Source organism: Populus euphratica, unplaced genomic scaffold (assembly GCF_000495115.2).
Source record: "Populus euphratica unplaced genomic scaffold, PopEup_1.0 scaffold754.1, whole genome shotgun sequence".
In the NCBI taxonomy this organism is placed as follows: domain Eukaryota; kingdom Viridiplantae; phylum Streptophyta; class Magnoliopsida; order Malpighiales; family Salicaceae; genus Populus; species Populus euphratica.
Genome location: NW_011500630.1, coordinates 50,025 through 68,524, shown reverse-complemented (window position 1 = coordinate 68,524; position 18,500 = coordinate 50,025). Strand labels below are relative to the sequence as shown.

Genomic DNA, 18,500 nt, shown 5'->3' with positions numbered 1-18,500 from the left:
ATCTACAGCTCCAGATATGACCTAATTACCGAATAGTGTTCTGGTTTGGACTGTACCAACATCTCTTTTCTAAGTTTGACCATCTCTTTGGCCTTTTAACTTCAGTTCTTAAACTCATCAATTAATCTTTTTATTTATGTGATAGGCCTGCATTTAAAATGAATATTTACCACAAATTAAAGGTATTTTATATTATTAGATATGTTATTATAAAACATGTTCTAGTTAAGGAGTTATTGATACTTCAAGTGCAAAATGATGATATAAAGCCTTAATAAAAATACAATTTTAAGTATTAATCATAAAGTTATATTAAATAAGGATCACATAAAAACCTTAATTCAAGATTTTATTGCTAGATACATAAGTACACTTAAAAAGAAAGAAAAACTAATAATAAGTCCTATACAAACTAGGAAAAATATCCTAAATAGAGTTGAAAAAATAATAAAAAATTCTTAATCTAAGTAGGAAAATAGAAAAAAAATCCTAGATCAACTAAAAAAATATAGTAAATCTAGAAAAGTAACTTTTATATATAATTAGAAGATGTTACCACTTTTTGATTGCTATAAGATTTTAATTCTATAAAAAAATGGGATTTATAGAATTTTATAATAAAATTTTAAATTGATTCAATAACTAGATCTAAGATTCTGCTAAATAAAACAAGAATACGTGTTAAGAAAAAAAAAGGTTACAAATGAATTGTAGTAATAGATGCACGAGGATGTTGACTGGTTATATGATGGTCTATCCTCAATCTATATGAATAAGGCTCTTCCATATGTGACATGTTTTTTAATATCATCTTGGTTGGGTTAATTCTTTGATATTCATCCTAAAAATTGTGTTAATTTACATTTTTTTATTTTTAACAAGATTGAAGCATAATATTTAGATATATTATGGTTAACTCTTTAGCATGCAACTTCATATGTCACTTTTTTATAATAAAAATAAAATTATATTTGAACCAAAATAATGAAAAATTTATTCAATTAATTGCATTTACAAGTTTAAGATAAGTGACATATGTTATAATGTGGCATGGAACACCATTTAATTTTGTTTAATAGGGTCTAAAGATAATTTATTATGGATTTGCATAATGATATTAACTTCTTCTTTTTCTTTGGATGACATGGACGTGTTCCTCCTGTAATTTTGTTTCTTCTTTTCCTCTCTCTTTATTTCTCGGAATTCACTTAACCAATTTTGTTGTTCTTCTTTCCTCTTTTTCACATGCCTGTTTTCCCTTTCTACACAACCTTTCTTTCCAAATAATCACATATATTTTGTCTTTTATGCCTTGGATGACCAATGCAACTCTCAACTACACATGATAGATGATGGATATTCCTTCTTCATTGCCTTTTTGAGATCTAAATGGCTGTTTTGCTGTATAGATACTGGGTTGTTCATTTAGGATTGGCTATGGCGTTAAATTTGAAAACTTCCTCACAATCCTCACTCTCACCCACTCTTATATCTCCCTTGGTTTCATTAATTCATGATATGCTTTTATAATTGTTTTATCTATGTTTTGGGTTGCTTCTCCATCTATATTTGCACCTTTTCCTCCTCTTTAGACCATGAATTTCATCCCCCAACCTATGTTCAGGATCTTATTTTTCAGCTATGAGTTTGTATCATTATCCCTAGCCTTGCAATCATGTGATAATCAAATAAGTCAATTGACAATGTTTATTTATTTTTTCTTGTAGTCATGGAAGTGCTTCGGTCGTTTTCTTTTTAATTGATTTGTTTTTGCATTGTTAGATTTTTTAATTGATTTGTTTTTGCATTGTTAGGTTTGAGTAGTATTTAAAAGTGCATTTTTATCAAGGTTTTATATCATCATTTTGCACTTGAAGTATCAATAACTCCTTAACTAGAGTATGTTTTATAATAACATATCTAATAATATAAGATACCTTTAATTTATGGTAAATGTTCATCTTAAATGCAGGCCTATCACATAAGTCAAATGATTAATTGATGAATTGAACTACTGAAATTGAGAAGACAAAGAGAGGGCTAAGCTTAGAAAAGAAATATTGATTCAGTCCAAATCGGAACACTGTTCGGTAATTGGATCACATCTGGAACTGTATATAAAATATTTTATATTATTCCATTAAACTATTTACAGTTCCATCATATATGAAATATATTCGACAAGGACTATAATTTCATTGTTTCATAATATATATTAATTATTTCAGTGCAAACCAGAACATTGTTCGGTAATTGGGTCACATCTGAAATTGTATATAAAATATTTTATATTATTTCATTAAACTATCTATAATTCCATCACATATGAAATATATTCGACAAGGACTATAATTTCATTGTTTCATAATATATATTAATTATTTCAGTGCAAACCAGAACATTGTTCGGTAATTGGGTCACATCTGAAATTGTATATAAAATATTTTATATTATTTCATTAAACTATCTATAATTCCATTACATATAAAATATATTTGACAAGGACTATAATTTCATTGTTTCGTAATATATATTAATTATTTTATAATCTTAATTTACAAAGTATTTTTTAATAAAATATATTAAATTATTTTTTGCTCAACTATAATTTTAATCAAACACATATTTTTCTAAAATAATCTAATTTTAATCAAACATATATTTTTTTAAAATAATTTTAACTAAAAATATTTTTTAAAAATTAACTTTTTTCAACTCATAACTAGAATAATAACTAGAATACCAAACACACTTTGATGATCTTCATCCCTCGTCTAACAGAAAGACCCCTCCATCTTTTTATCCTTGGAAGATCGGGCATTCTGCCAACAATACTAACCATTACTATTTAATAACTCGTCAGATTCTTTTTTTTATTGGGAAATAATTGAGATAAATAGGCTGACCTGAACGAAAGAAGATTTCTTCTCGTGTTTCTCTGCATTTGGAAAAGCTATACCCTCACTTTCACGAAACCAACACTTGGGATACCCATGCTAATGGCTACGAGTCTATCTGGGACACTGTGTGTCGGTGCCGGGGGGCTCGCAAAGCATCAATCGCCTTTTGCATCTCAGCTCAATTAGCAAAAAAGAAAGCTGAATGGCGGGGGACGGCAATGAGTAGCTGGTGTGAAAGGCGGCCGTGTGCATCTTGTTTGACAGCTGTATTCGTTACAGATCAGATTAGGCCATGTTAATGAATCGGATGCCAAGCTGGTTTATTTGTCAGTTGGGACTCCATCAAGCACTTGACATTAGACAAACCTTCTCCTCCTTCCACTCCAGGACTGGCTGCTATTTACTAATCTGTTAAGATTTGGGGCGTTTGTTGGATGAAAATGGTTTTTAAAAATTTTGTTTTTTTTTAAATTTTCTTTTTTTCTTTGTTATTAAAAAATTAATTCACTGAAAATACTAAAAATTTAACTTAATTTTTAGAAAAGTATTTTTCTTTAATTTTAGATGAGAAATACTTTTAAAAAATTATAAAAAATTTAGAAATCTCATATAATTTAATGATTATATCAAATTTGTTTCTCAAACTCATATAATTTAATGATTTAATCCTCAAAATTTTAATTGATATATATATATATATTGTTTTTAATATTCTTCTTCAATTTCATTATTTATAATTTAATTTTTATATTAATTTTGATCTTTATTTTCATAATTATTATTTATTTTTTTATTTTTTAATTAAAATTTTTTATCTATCAAATTTGATCCCCATTCTTTTGATTGTTATTTATTTTATTTAAAATAATTTATGAAATGATAATTATTATTATTTTAATTTCTTCATCTTTCAATTTCTTATTTGTTATATTTGATCTTTATTATTTTTATTATTATTTATTTTATTTGAGATAATTTATGAAATTACATTTTTTTCAATTTCATTCTCATTCAACTTTTTAATTTATAAGATTTATTTTTTATTATTTTAATAAACTTAAAAAATATAAAACATTAATAAGTTATTTTTCAGCTCATTTTTCATGACATAATTAAACACTGGAAAATATTTTCCAACTGATTTACCATTACATTACCAAATACCAGAAAATAATTTATTTTTCTGGAATTTATTTTCTAAAAAAACTCTATTTTCCAGCAAATAAACGTATATATTTTATTTCACAATATTCAAATTATTTTATATCTAGTGTGGACTAGTAATAGTGTTTTAGTTAGAGTATATTTTGATATTGTGGTAACTTTTGTGGTTATGGTTTGAAAAAAATTATTTTATAAAAATTATTTTTAGTTGAGGTTAGTTTGATATTTATACATGTTTAGTTAAAATCATGGTTGAAATTAAGGTTAAAAAAAAAATAGTTGAATGTGTTTGGTTAATAATACTTTTCAAACTGAGGTTATAAAAGAATTTAAAAAAATATATATTTATATTAATGGTTTTTAATTTAAATATTGTAGATTTAACTATTACATCATTAAATAAACAATATTTTATATAAAATATTTTTTATTGTTCATTAAAATATCTACAACTCCATTATGTATGAAATACATCTGACAAAAACTATAGTTTCCTTAGTTTCTTAAACACACAACAACATCAAATTGAATATTATTAGGAATAAAATTGAAATTACGATCAAATTCTATAAATATTACATCATTAAATGATTTTCATCTAATTTATGTAGTGTTATTAAATAATATTAAACACTAATTTTTTAAATAAAACACAATTAAAAATAAAAAAAATAATTTTTTTAATTTATTGAATTGGACTTAATTTAATAGATTTAATTTTGAACTAGACTGGGTTCGCCGTAATAATAAAGGGTACTCTACTATTCATGTGAATAGTAAAGTCACCCTTTATTATTTACTTAAATAAACAGTGAAAAGTGATGCACCTTCTAGTAAATTAGTTCATTGCTACTTTCTTTTACTTTGTGCTACAAGCATAAATTTTATAAATAATAAATTGTGTTTTTTTATTATAAAACATATTATATTTATGTTTTAAATAAAATATAGATATTATTATCTAAACAAATATTATCTTAAATGATTAGGAACATAATTTAGTACGAACTATTCCAAATATTATCTTAAATGATTAGGAACATAGTTCAGTATGAACATAAATATTATGAGTGGCTCAATTGTTTATATTAAACAATGATTGCCTAGAACCCATCAAACTAATCAGCAATAACAATAAATTTTAAAGAATTAACAAAAAAAATCTAAAATTAATAAAAAAAATATTATAAAAATACATTGATTTATTAACGATGATTTGAATAATAACATCATTATTTTACTCTTCTCAAAAACTAAATTATATATTAGAAATAATTAGTTTTTTTTTATAAGATTCATTAGTTTTTATTTTAGAATCAATTAGGGGTAATTTAGTTTTTTTAAAAAATTACATTGTATAATAACTTAATTTCTTTTAAAAATAATAATAAAATTTTATTTTAATATATTTTTAAATAAAAAATATTTTAAAAAATCATTGCCGAAATTTCAAAAACCGGCTTGTTAGAAAGATTAAGGATTAAATAAAAAAAATTAAAAAAGGAGAGGTGGACGGAGCATACAGCCGTGGCCCCACCACCCGCCATCACCACCCCCGGGTCCCGATCTTTTAGTTGAGGACTTGAGGGTTATTGAAGTATTATTGTTAATAGAGGAGAGGGGGTGGGAAATGGGATCCAAGCCATGGCTACACCCAGCTCCCGCCTATCGGACCTTGGAGACGTACTGGAGTTCTGATGATGATGCTCCTGGTCCTCGATGTAGCCACACCTTGACTGCCGTTGCTGCTACCAAGTCTCACGGCCCTCGACTCATCCTCTTCGGTGGTGTCACCGCTATCGAGGGCGGTGCTTCCTCCGCTCCTGGAATCAGTTACAGTTTCCACTTCTCTCCCTCTCTCCATGCTGCTCCTGCTTTGCTTAATATTAATTAAATTTAACTGTTTGGTGCAGGATTGGATGGAGCCACTAATTCGGTTCATTCTTATGATGTTCTTACTAGGAAATGGATTAGGTAGGTAACAGTACTTTGTTTCTTCTTGTTCTTGTTCATTTTTTTTATTATTCGAAAAAAAAAAGATAAAGTAAAAAAATGGACGAATAACCTTTGGTGATTGCTGTCTAATGAACAGAATACAAGCTGCTGGAGAGCCACCGTCTCCTAGGGCTGCGCACGCGGCAGCTGCTGTTGGTACTATGGTTGTTTTTCAGGTGATTCACTGTGAATTAGGATTTGTTTCTTTTTTCTTTTTATTTGATTTGTTCACTTAATGTGAGCTTTTGGTATTGATGAATGGATTGTATGTATGGTTTAGGGTGGGATAGGTCCAGCTGGGCATTCCACCGATGATCTCTATGTGCTTGACTTGACCACTGACAAATTCAAGTGGCACCGGTCAGTTTCTTCATTTCCATTAACCAGATTTAGCTAGGGTTCCCTATTTTTCTCTCTTTACTTGGGATTCTTGATTTGGAACTGATTGTTATATTTTGGTGCTTGATATGAGCGTAGAGTGGTTGTACAGGGACAAGGGCCTGGGCCTCGTTATGGCCATGTAATGGACTTGGTTGCCCAAAGGTACCTTGTTATTGTCAGTGGCAATGATGGTAAGCAAATTTTTCTGTTCTGCTTTTTATCTTTAAGATCTTGTGGTTCTTTAAGGACTGGATCCTTTTTAGAAGTCCAGTGCTAAAAACTGTGTTTCATGGTTGTTTTCTGTTTGATTATTGGCATTGAATATGCTTAGCTTGCATTTGTAAAATTCAGCATCTTGCCACTTGTTTTTGGATATGGGTTTGGGCTGTTGTTTCTTTATGCTTAAGTGAGGTTAAGCATGATAAGCTGTAGGATTCTTGAATTTGGAGTAGCTTACCCTATGGATGGACAATTGTCTTAAATGTTTAATTTTGAATATTTTTATGTTATTTCATGCCAGGAGAATGGACGTTGATGTTTTGTGCCAATGATTATGCATTTTTCCATGCTTTATAACTACGTAATAGTTATTTTTCCCATTATATTCTAGGTAAGAGAGCTCTATCTGATGCCTGGGTTTTGGACACTGCCCAGAAACCATATGCATGGCAGAGGCTAAATCCTGAAGGTGATAGACCTTCTGCTCGAATGTAAGTTTGTTTAGAACAAACATTTGCAGAAGTGTTAAACTTCTGCATTTGTTATTTTCCCATCTATCCATGTTTTATGTCTGACATGATGTAGCATTATCTTGTAGGTACGCAACAGCTAGTGCCCGTTCAGATGGAATGTTTTTGCTTTGTGGTGGAAGAGACTCCTCTGGCACAGTATGATCTTTGTTTTTAGGGGTTGTAAAGCAATCAATTCTATTTAACTATTCTGCACGATTATATTATAACAGCAGTTTGTTTTGCAGTAGATATTTGTTTCTAGGACAGTAGGACTAGCCTGCCAACTTAGTGTTTGCCCTCATGACATTTATTTTATTAACAAATAGGCATGCATAGTCTTGGTGTGCTCAATGTGTAAGGGCATGTAATAAGAGATGGGAGATCAAGGTAATCAAACTAAATAAAGTTTTCTAACTTTGTTGAACTGACACTATGATGTGCCATGAATTTTATGTGGGTAGGGCCAGACTGCGCTGGCCTGTAATCCAAACCTTCCAGATGCATTCCCACACCTAGTGTAAATGAGGGGGACCTTGCTTGTCCTCAACCTTGTGGATCAAATATGACACATTTCTCTTTCTATGAGGTTGGTAACTGGAAGTAGGATGTAATGTCTGATCAAATACATAGAATTCTTGGAAAAACTCGAGGCAAAACTCAGTGTGAAAATTTTATTATATGGATTAGAAGCAAGAAAGAAGTTAAGTGCAAAAGTAACTGTGGATTTAGAAAACTTGAAGAAATGAACCTTTGGTGCGTGTTCTTGTTTATTCACAAGCTTTGAAAAATATTATAAAAACAAGTGACTTATGGTATAGAACACTCATTTTCCAAGTTGCGGTTGTGATGAGAAATCAGAGCGCTCTTTCTGTTCTGGAATGATTTTCCTACTGTTTCTTTGAAATTTGCCATTACTTTTTTCTATCAGGAACCATTCATCTGGTTTTTATGAATTTTTCTCTACTCAGGCGTAACTGTTGATTCAGTGCAGTTTCACTCTCATTGAAGTTCCTTTCGTGCTCAAAAGTGTTGTTTTTTGGATAAAGAAAATTTCATTACTTATGGTGTTACTGTTTTGCATTTCAATTCTTTTACTGATCATAAGTGCGTGCTTAAACAGGCACTTGGGGATGCTTATGGGCTCCTAATGCATAGAAATGGTCAGTGGGAGTGGACCCTTGCGCCTGGGGTGTCTCCATCAACAAGGTATCAACATGCTGCGGTAAGTGACCTCTAGTCTGGACGTTTTAACTTCTAGATTATGCATAGATCATGAAATATATCTTTTGAAGTAAAATGTTTGTTGGGACTTGATTACTGAAGTTGATCTTGTTTCTTCTCTATCATTAAAAAGTTTGACATTGTTTTCTATCAGGTTTTTGTTGGGGCACGTTTGCATGTTACAGGAGGAGCCCTAAAGGGAGGACGCTTAGTAGAAGGGGAAGCAGCTGTTGCTGGTAAGCCTTTTTCTTTGCTGTTCTTATCCTGAAAAGAGGGGTTATATTGTAATCTTAAACAATTTTTTCTGTGAGACTAGTGCTGGACACTGCTGCGGGAGTTTGGTTGGATAGAAATGGGACAGTTACTTCTTCTAAAACCAGCAAGGGACATGCTGAATATGATCCTTCTTTGGAGCTAATGCGTCGTTGTCGCCATGCATCTGCATCTGTTGGTGTTCGTATATATGTCTACGGTGGTCTAAAAGGAGGTGAAGTTTTCTTTTTTGTTCATTGGGAGACCTATTAGTCCTGCAGTTGTAGCCCCCCCCTCTTCATCCTTTTATCCCTCCGATTCCTCATGTGGGCAGGTTTTAATCACAGGTCACTTACTACAAGTGACTTTAACATTAAGCACGGCCAGAACTGACAACATTGTACAAGTTAAATTGAGAGGACTGCTCATAAAATAGGAATACAAGTATTCAGGAGTAGAAATGTTTTGAGATGAAAGTTAGACTGTGAAAGCAAACAAGAAGGGACTTGAATAGACTTACATTTTGTTTGTGGCATTGCTGGTTTTATGCTTGAACTAAACCAGATCAAGGTTGCATGTGCCGCAAGTGTTACACCATATAACATTTATATTTTTCTATCCTTAAGTTTCTCATTGTAGTGATTATTAGAGAAGCTTTTTGATTGAGGATTGAATTCTTTGTTATTATTTATTGTTATTTTTGTTGCTGTTTTATTTTGTGTTGGCTCTCTTTTGTATCTTGTAAAGCAGTATTACTGATATGCTATTCTATTTAAAGTTCAATTACTTTTGCTGTTGTAATTGAAGTGTAGTAGTGAGTAATTTTGAAGTTTGTTGACTGAGCACTGTACGAAGTCATCTCCATCAGGAGCACCTTTTTCTTCTTTTGCTATGGACATGTTGTGCCACAGTTTTGCTTTCCCCTTGGTTTTGGTTACCCTTCTGATTCAAAGGGTGCGTGATGTTGTATTGTTGCCTGTGAAATCAGCTATCTATTATGTTTCAATGTGTTGAAGTAATATTATCTTTTTGTCCTTTTCCTTTTGAATTACTTTTCACTATTCATTCTCTATTACCCTTTGCAACTTTCATCCCCTTCCATTGAATTCTTACCCATAAATGTATGCCCTGTGCTATGTCCTTTGTAAAATTGAGTTTACAAGACAAGCATCAATAAAATCTTTGTTGAACTTTTTCTGCATATTTCAGGGGAATGCATGAAGCTGTGCCATTTAAGATAACACATATCAATGTGATCTTTAAAAAGAGACATTAATTTCACATTAGCAAGGGCATGCGTTCATTTAGCACTATTGTCTATAATTTCCATTTTGTACTCTGAATTATAATTCCACCACCATTTAGGTTGTTATTGTGGGGTCTCTTTTCCTTGTTTGGTAAGCATAAGAAATGGAAGTCAGTAACTTCCACACAAGAATGTTAGCAATTGCTTGTAGCATGTTTAATCAACCTATTGTGCTTGTGCGCCATGATGATTGTTTGGCACTAGTTTAGGACATTATCTTTGATGGACAGAAAAAAAAAATTATGCAGGAGACTTGCATCATTAAGTGGAATTTTTTTTTTTTTGGTTCTTGATCCCAATAGCTTAAAGATTCTTAATTCTTGCCAAGCAACTATGTTGAATTTGGATGTGCTATGCTTGTTCAGAGCCAGTAATTCACCAATCCTAATTGGTTGCTCTAATGTTAACTTAAGTTGTTATGGTATCACAATAACAACCATGCAAGTGAAATTGCATGCATTTGTGGATCTTTTAGATCTTGTTTATTGATTTTCTGCCTGATGGTAACGAGATTCTTTCTCAAGCATTCTGAAGAAATCAAGTGTCTGTAATAAGTATTAACAGTGATCAGAGTGGATTTATTGTGTGCAATCCTTTTTTATCTTCTTGTTTAGTTAGGCTGTTATGCAGCTGCTTATTTGACTCATCTTTGCTTCCTTTTCTTCTGCATACCTGCCATTAAGCCTTAATCATTTGGGCCTCATGGAATTCATTTCATTTCATTGTGTATTGCAAACTTAAGAGATGCACACATCATAGCCAATTGCTTTGTTCTCTGCAGATGCAGTGGTAGATGATTTTCTGGTTGCTGAAAATTCCCCATTCCAGTCAGACATGAATTCTCCTATTTTAACATCTGAGAGAGCCTCAACAATAACAAGTCCCCGATCAAACCATTATAATTTAAATTCTTTTGGAACAACTACCCCTGATGGTGGATCAGAGATCCCTTTATCTGGTGGTATCAGGTCTCAACCTTCTCTCTATCCCTCATGTCATGTCAGCCCCTTTCCTATAGAAATTCATGGATTTATTTTCTAATGTAGCAGCATGGACAAAAATTCTATGGAGAAATTAAGGGAGGCATCTGCTGCGGAAGCTGAGGCAGCTAATGCTGTCTGGCAAGCTGCTCAGGCAGCATCTTCCAATCCTGCAGAAGAAACATCTGTATCTGATGACAATTCACAAGTGGCAGAAGCAACTTCAGATGGAAGTGACAATGAAGCTGATGTTCGCCTTCATCCTAGAGCTGTATGCCCTTTTATCTATGGCTTATAAGAGTGGTGCAGTTGTTCTTTGGTTGCCATGCTGCTAAATCAGAGTCTTGTTCTTATAGGTGGTGGTTGCTAAAGAGGCTGTGGGAAACCTGGGTGGGATGGTAAGGCAATTGTCATTGGATCAATTCGAAAATGAAAGTAGAAGGATGCTTCCTATGAATAATGATGCATCTTATCCTGCCAGAAGGGTCACCAGAAAAAAGTCTCCTCAGGGCCTGCATAAGAAGGTAAGACTTGACAAATTTATGAGTATTGCGATCTCTTCATTAGCGCTGCTTCATGTTGTTATCTTGCAGATTATTTCCATGTTGCTTAGGCCTCGAAACTGGAAAGCTCCTGCAAATAGGAGATTTTTCCTGGATTCTTATGAAGTTGGGGAACTTTGTTATGCTGCTGAACAAATATTTATGCAAGAGCCAACGGTTCTGCAATTGAAAGCCCCAATAAAAGTCTTTGGTGATCTTCATGGACAGTTTGGTGACTTAATGCGTCTTTTTGATGAATATGGATTTCCATCCACAGCAGGAGACATTACGTAAGTATTACACTGTAGCTCTTATGCTTGTGAGGAACATGTTGAGTATGATGTGGAGAGCTAATTGATAATGGCATTTAATTTCATGCAATCTAAGAGATTGATGAAACTCAAAACGAAACTGAACCATTTAAACTGATTGTGTCACTCATGGGTGCTCTGTTCTGGGTTTACAGTATGGATTTTTGATTAGGCTTTTCTATTGGCTAGTTTGTTTTTTTCAATTGTGACGGGAGAAGTGCCTAAAACTATGTTTTGTCCCTGAGGGGTGCAGTTGAGTATAATTCATGCTTCATGCTGAGGCAGGGAAGTGGGATCTGATGAAAGTGCAGCTGCAAAAGCTAAATGCTTGAGTTGACAAAAAGTAATAAGGTCTCTCTGCTTGATAGAGATGATTCCTTCATGTCCTACACAAACTGGCTAAACTAGTAGGGAGATGAGAGTTTGTTTCTTGGGAAGGGGGCTAGTGAAAGGGGCTAGAAAGATGTGATCAAAGTAACAAAGATCCATATTCTTACATGGACTGACACTATGACTCTGATATGCTGAATTGTTGTTGGTTTTAGCCAAAGTAAATAGTTGAGTAAAAGTGTTGGTTAATAAATCATGTTCAAATACCCAAGTTACCGTTTTTCAACATTATTTTAAAGTTCCACGCATTTTCAACTTGTATGTATGTTGTAAATGTACCTCAAGAAAGACATTTTGATTAGCAATCTACAACAATATAGCTTGTCTTGTCTTCGAGAAGGCATTATCACTACCATTAGAAAAGCACTAAAATTCTTAAATGTTTTAGAAAGTTTGTGTTTGAGATTGTGGTGTAAGGTGTTTTTCAAAATAGTTTCTCTTGAAAGTGCATCAAAATGATTTTTTTTTCTCCTGACATTAGCATATTAAAACCATCGGAAAACACTATAAAAAACATCAATTTGATATTTTTTTCATTCCAAATGCACTTTTAACCAAAAAAAGTTTCAGACGCGCTCCCAAACACCCACCTTTTTTTTTCTGTGGCCTCCACTGACTTTCTAAAGAAATCATGTCGTTTAATATGTTATGCCCATATTCTTGGAGTAATCGGCACATGATAAATGCATGTGTGCAGGTTTGCTGTTTGTGTCATAATTGAGCGAGCAATGTCCATAAGTAATTTGAACTCGTTATATGGTTCTATTTCCCTTCTCTTTCTTATCCTCATTTTCTGACATTCTTCTGCTTAAATAGTTATTGCTCTATACTCCTTCATTTGATATTTATGTCTATGACAAGCAGTGGTTGGTGGCACTCTTTCCCAAAAATTGGTTTGAAGATACAATACTTGTCCTTTAGCATTGCTTATATTAAGTTTTCATTTGGATAATGCTTAACGTGATAAAAGGCCTCCAGCTTATATGTCCAAAACAACAAATTGATAATTTTAGAACAGATTGTGTGATTTATCTCTGTAGTTGATTTACTATGCTGTCCAATTTTATGGTTCAGGTACATCGACTATTTGTTTCTGGGAGACTATGTTGATCGAGGGCAGCACAGTTTGGAGACTATAACTTTGCTTCTTGCTCTTAAGGCAAAACTTGTGCTTTCAATGAACAAAAGTTTCACATGAATTATATTTTAGCATTGTCCTTATATTGATGATGTGGTGCCTTTTATTATGATTTTGCAGATTGAGTATCCCGAGAATGTCCACCTGATACGTGGTAACCATGAAGCTGCTGATATAAATGCGCTCTTTGGTTTTCGTATTGAATGCATTGAAAGAATGGTATAGATAATCATGCTAAATATAGTTTTCCTGAAGGGCCAGTACATCTTTTGAAAATTCAAATGTTCAAATGTGATAATAGCATTTTACAGGGAGAGAGTGATGGGATATGGGCGTGGACACGTTTCAATCAACTTTTCAACTGTCTTCCACTTGCTGCACTTATTGAGAAGAAAATTATCTGTATGCATGGTGGCATAGGAAGATCCATTCATTCAGTGGAACAGATAGAGAAGCTGGAAAGGCCCATAACAATGGATGCTGGATCTATAATTCTAATGGATCTTCTATGGTATGCTTCACTCGATTTATTTTACTTGCAATCTACCATTGCTTACGTTAATTTGTGTTATGAAACTTCTCCATTCAGGTCGGATCCTACCGAAAATGATAGCATAGAGGGTTTGAGACCAAATGCTAGGGGTCCTGGTCTTGTCACTTTTGGGGTATGCATGTCATTGTTTACATCTGTTATGTTTGATGATCTTTAGTTACTGTGTTTGGTGTGTGTTTGATGATCTTTAGTTACTGTGTTTGGCAGTTTATCACATGCAATATCCCAAGTCACAGTGAATAGAAACAATTTTTTTTTGACAAAATTATAGATATCACGTCAACCTTTGTGGAAAGCAATTAGCCTCTCAAAACTTATTATCTTGGCCCCTTGATCGATATATATGTAGAGATTGAATTCCTATAGCAGCTTGCTTTAAATTCTCATACTGTAGTTAATGACAGGGAAAAAAAAAAAAAACTCCTTTCTTTTGTTTAGAAAGGAGCCACCAAAATCTTACTTTTGAATTGGAAGAGAAACAATGTTCTTCGCCTGCTACCATTAAATGTTGGATGCCATCTTTAAGAAAGTTTAGGACTTCATTGTTACTAACGCTTATTGGGAACCAAAAGAAAAATCAAAGGTGACAGGTTAACTTGCCTTTAATGGAAAGTTCAGCAGTGTTGGCTTGTTTTAGCCTCAAAGGTGACAAGTTCACCATGATCTTTATATTAATTTTGGGGAACCAAGTGGCTTACCACTTACCACTTACCACTATAAATTTATAGTCACTGGCAGTTTGCGTTTCCACTCTTATGAGCAGCTACTATCTCACTTTCGCTGCTTCAGATGTCCAATGAATCTATGCTAGCTTATGATGTCATCAGTTTTGCATACTTATCTTGGCTCCATATCTTTTTAATTTGATGCGCTTTCCAAGTTGCATGTGTTATGAAGCTTTTGCTTGTTTTATCTTTTAATGTCATTGCAGCCTGATCGTGTAACCGACTTCTGTAAGAAAAATAAGTTACAGCTGATTATTAGGGCACATGAATGTGTCATGGATGGGTTTGAACGGTTTGCCCAAGGGCAATTGATTACTCTATTTTCTGCAACCAACTATTGTGGTAAGCTAAAGAGCTTGAATTTTCTCCTTCTAAAATCCAATTTGAATCCTAATGTGATGTATCAATCCAGGGACTGCAAACAATGCTGGAGCTATACTGGTAGTTGGCAGGGGTTTGGTTGTGGTTCCCAAATTAATTCATCCCTTGCCACCTCCCCTTCAGTCACCAGAGACATCTCCGGAACGTGTCATTCATGATGCATGGATGCAGGTAAGATTTATAGCATTTTCAGTGTTGGAAATACTGCTTGGTATCCACAAATCTGGAAAACCTATCCCCTAGCTGGCTTTTAATTGTTTTCTCTATGTTTCTGTTGTCTTTCAGGAGCTTAACATCCAAAGACCACCAACTCCAACACGGGGTCGCCCTCAACCTGACCTTGACAGAAACTCACTTGCGTACATATGATGCTACAAGACCCCCTTTGTTTGTAATCTGTGGAATTTCATGGCAGCACCTGTCTTTTCTTGCACGCTTGACTGTTTTGTTGGCCAATTTCATTCAGCATGTCTCCCACTTTGCACGGATCTGGTGTTTGTGTTGTATTTTTAGATATACAAGTTGCAGAAGATATAAAAGTAGACAACTTGAGAATGATCCAAGGTTTAGCTGTTAACTAGTGAGTGTAACATATGTACAATATATCACGCAGAAGAGATGGTATTTGTATTTCTACTGTTGATAGATTATAGAAGTGATCAGCTTTTTTGTAAAATAGACAATGAGGTATTTAATTTACAGTATATATTCATTTGATTTCTATCATTGGTGTGCTGAGGCATGTAAAAATGACTTGGCCACGGTTGAAAATTATCTGTCGAAATGTGAGTTGGTCAGTTGCAGCATGAAAATGTCATTTGCTAGTTTTTCTTAATTTATCAACCCTGGTGCACTGCTAGCTGAGCATCAAGTCCACCAAATTAATTATGAGTTTGGGGTGGTGACATGGAACATTTGGCTCTGATTTCTTTAAAGAAACATCTTCCACAGCCGCTGAGGCATGGAAATGCCTTTTTAAGGTTGTCATATTCGGAGTCTCCACAAACACCGTAGCGAATTCCCCTACCTTCTCTATAACCCACGTGAATGTTGTTCCCGTTGTAAGAAAAGATGCCATTAGCTGATCGGCTTGAGTGCATGGCACTCGTGTCACTGCTGGAAACGAAATAAGAAGAAAACAGAGTAAAAGGGGAAGCGGGATCGATTTAAATCGATTGTAACCAACGATAGCGTTTTGTGCAGTCATTTTAAATGAGAATAAGTTAAGAAGAATGGCCAGGTGTGGAGTGTCACGCAGACTAGGCATGTTCACGGTTTGGTTTGGTTTGAACCATAAAAACCAATCAAATTATATAACTTATATTTTTAAAATTTCAAATTGAATTGAATCGAATTCCAGTTCAAACCAAACTGGTTTGATTCGGTTGAATCCGGTTTTGGAGCTAAAAAATGAGCAAACCTGACCATTAAATTAATGGGCTTTTTTTACTTTTTTTAATGGGCTTAGATTGAATTGAGCTGTTAATTTTTCTTATTGGGCTAAATTTATAGGTTGTAGAACGGGAGAAAGAGATTGACTTAAAAGCAGAGGGGAGGTCACTCTGACTCCTCTCATCTTTTCGTCTTTCGCTTCAGTTACAGAGAGGCAATCACAATCTATCTCACTAAAAAGACATTAACAAGAAAAAATAAAAGACTATCTATTTGGAAAACCCAATTCACAAAGCATGCAAAGACTCTTTAAAATGTTCTAATTTAATTTGATTATAAGATTTTTAATGAAATTAAAATATTGAAATTTTTTTGAAATACTTATAGTAACAATAAATTTGAAATGTTCTATTTTAGTACCTTTAATATGCAAAGAAATAAGCTATGAAAATTCAAATCAATGCAATATACAATATGCATGATCAAATTTGAGCACCTCAAATTAAAAGAGGTGTTCACACTAAAAAAGTTTACATTAACAAATAAATACATTAGCAAATAGCAACCAATAATAAATTATCATAAAAATCCGACACCAGCACTACAACAGCATAAAAAACTTCCAGCAACAGCAAAAGCCAAAAGATCCAGCAAGGACAATACTATAAATAAACATTAGTAAATTAGCAACATATTACAATTCAACTATAAAAAAAATTAGCAATGCAAAATTTTAAAAAGAATTAATAAGGTAAAGTAAATTAAATACCTAAAATAATTATATTCCAGGATTGTACCAACATCATTAATACAACTTACAAACAATCAGTTGAGATTTTTAAACTTTCACCAAATTTTACAAAAACATAAATTAAAATGTTAGATTAAACATATGTAAATAAATGATATTATAAAATAACTATATTTAAATTTATAAAAGAAATTAGCTGACTTAATCATCTCAGAATTTTCAATATAATCCATGAAGTTTCTAATGTTGATTGGAATTGATGTTAAACTTAACCAATTCTGACAACAAACCAGTGCTTGCACTGTCGATGGAGATAAAGAGCTTTGAAATGGATCTAAAATACGACCACTAGTACTGAAAGCTGTTTCAGAAACAACTGTAGATACCGGAATAGCTAACACGTGTTGTGCCACCTTAGAAAAAATCTTGTATTTTGTAGCATTACACCTCCACCAACCCAAAATATCTAATTTAAAATCTTTAGGATCCTCATAATCATCACCCAAATACCTCTCAACCTCTTTATTTTTGAAACACCACCTTCTTCCTCTAAATGTTTTTTGAATTGAGAAGCTAAGTCATCCAATATATCATCATTTACCACCATTAAATCAACATTAACATTTTCATGTATACTAGTTCCAACACTATGAACAACCTCAACATTCTCATCAACATTCATATAATGCTCAAACAACCTTAGCAAAGTATCTTTAACCTTAATTGTAAAATTTTCAGCCTCTTCAACATCATACAATCTTCCAAACCAAAATCTCACATATTTCAATTTGAAACGTGGATCTAACACAACAGCCACATACAACAAAAAGTTTTGTGTATCTTAATCCCCCCAATATTTTTTATCATTTGCCATCATATTCTTAGCCATTTTACTTACATAAACATCTTCACTTTTACAAAGTTGAGATATGCTTGTGTGCGTGGAAATCAATTCATGAAAGAAAGAATTAGATGTCACATACAACGAGCCATAAAATCTCAATGTAACCGTGTAAAATAGTTTCAAAAACTTGACAAAAGATCTAGCCTTTTCCTAATCTTCTAAAGCAAGAGGACCTAAGTTTTTTTATTTTCCTTTTGAATCAACCTCAAAGTAACTCAAATACTTAGGATCAGTTTCTTCTAACCTCATAAAAATCACATCAAATTTATCAGCTGCATCTAGCATCATATATATAGAGTTCTATCTAGTTGCAACATCTAAGCAAACAGATTTTTTACTCCCAATTTTCAACCTCTCCGCATATTGGTTAAAAACAAGTTGTCTAGAAGGAGAAGATCTAACAAACCTCATTGCATTCCTAATCTTAACAACTGAATCATCAATATCTTTCAATCCCACACATACAATAAGATTAACAATATG

The 18,500-nt window shown here is 32.9% G+C and overlaps 1 protein-coding gene across 3 annotated transcripts; it reads left to right on the top strand.

Annotated features, from left to right (window-relative positions):
* Positions 1–5,564: 5,564 nt before the first annotated feature.
* Positions 5,565–15,696, top strand: LOC105115776 (serine/threonine-protein phosphatase BSL1-like). 3 transcript variants are annotated; one of them, XM_011012790.1, is made up of 21 exons: positions 5,569–5,896; positions 5,978–6,038; positions 6,157–6,235; positions 6,340–6,419; positions 6,537–6,631; positions 7,051–7,150; positions 7,258–7,327; positions 8,292–8,393; positions 8,547–8,628; positions 8,709–8,879; positions 10,732–10,918; positions 10,997–11,201; positions 11,287–11,454; positions 11,524–11,762; positions 13,248–13,332; positions 13,432–13,530; positions 13,623–13,822; positions 13,901–13,976; positions 14,796–14,931; positions 15,002–15,141; positions 15,256–15,696. In XM_011012790.1, exons 1-21 carry the CDS (start codon positions 5,695–5,697, stop codon positions 15,337–15,339), a joined length of 2,661 nt encoding a protein of 886 aa, XP_011011092.1. In that variant the 5' UTR covers positions 5,569–5,694; the 3' UTR covers positions 15,340–15,696. The 3 variants fall into 3 exon arrangements, with proteins under 3 accessions (XP_011011094.1, XP_011011092.1, XP_011011093.1); XM_011012791.1 differs by having other exon boundaries at positions 5,570–5,896; positions 11,000–11,201; XM_011012792.1 differs by lacking the exons at positions 14,796–14,931; positions 15,002–15,141; positions 15,256–15,696 and adding an exon at positions 14,072–14,268 and having other exon boundaries at positions 5,565–5,896; positions 13,901–14,039.
* The last annotated feature ends 2,804 nt before the right edge of the window (positions 15,697–18,500 follow it).

What these genes read in the sequence shown, in the direction of transcription:
- LOC105115776 (XM_011012790.1), top strand. Translation starts at nt 5,695, where the DNA reads ATGGGATCCAAGCCATGGCTACACCCAGCTCCCGCCTATCGGACCTTG. An exon ending in TATTGTCAGTGGCAATGATG is followed by an intron (nt 6,632 to 7,050) that starts GTAAGCAAATTT and finishes ATTATATTCTAG; the next exon opens with GTAAGAGAGCTCTATCTGAT. An exon ending in AGGGGAAGCAGCTGTTGCTG is followed by an intron (nt 8,629 to 8,708) that starts GTAAGCCTTTTT and finishes CTGTGAGACTAG; the next exon opens with TGCTGGACACTGCTGCGGGA.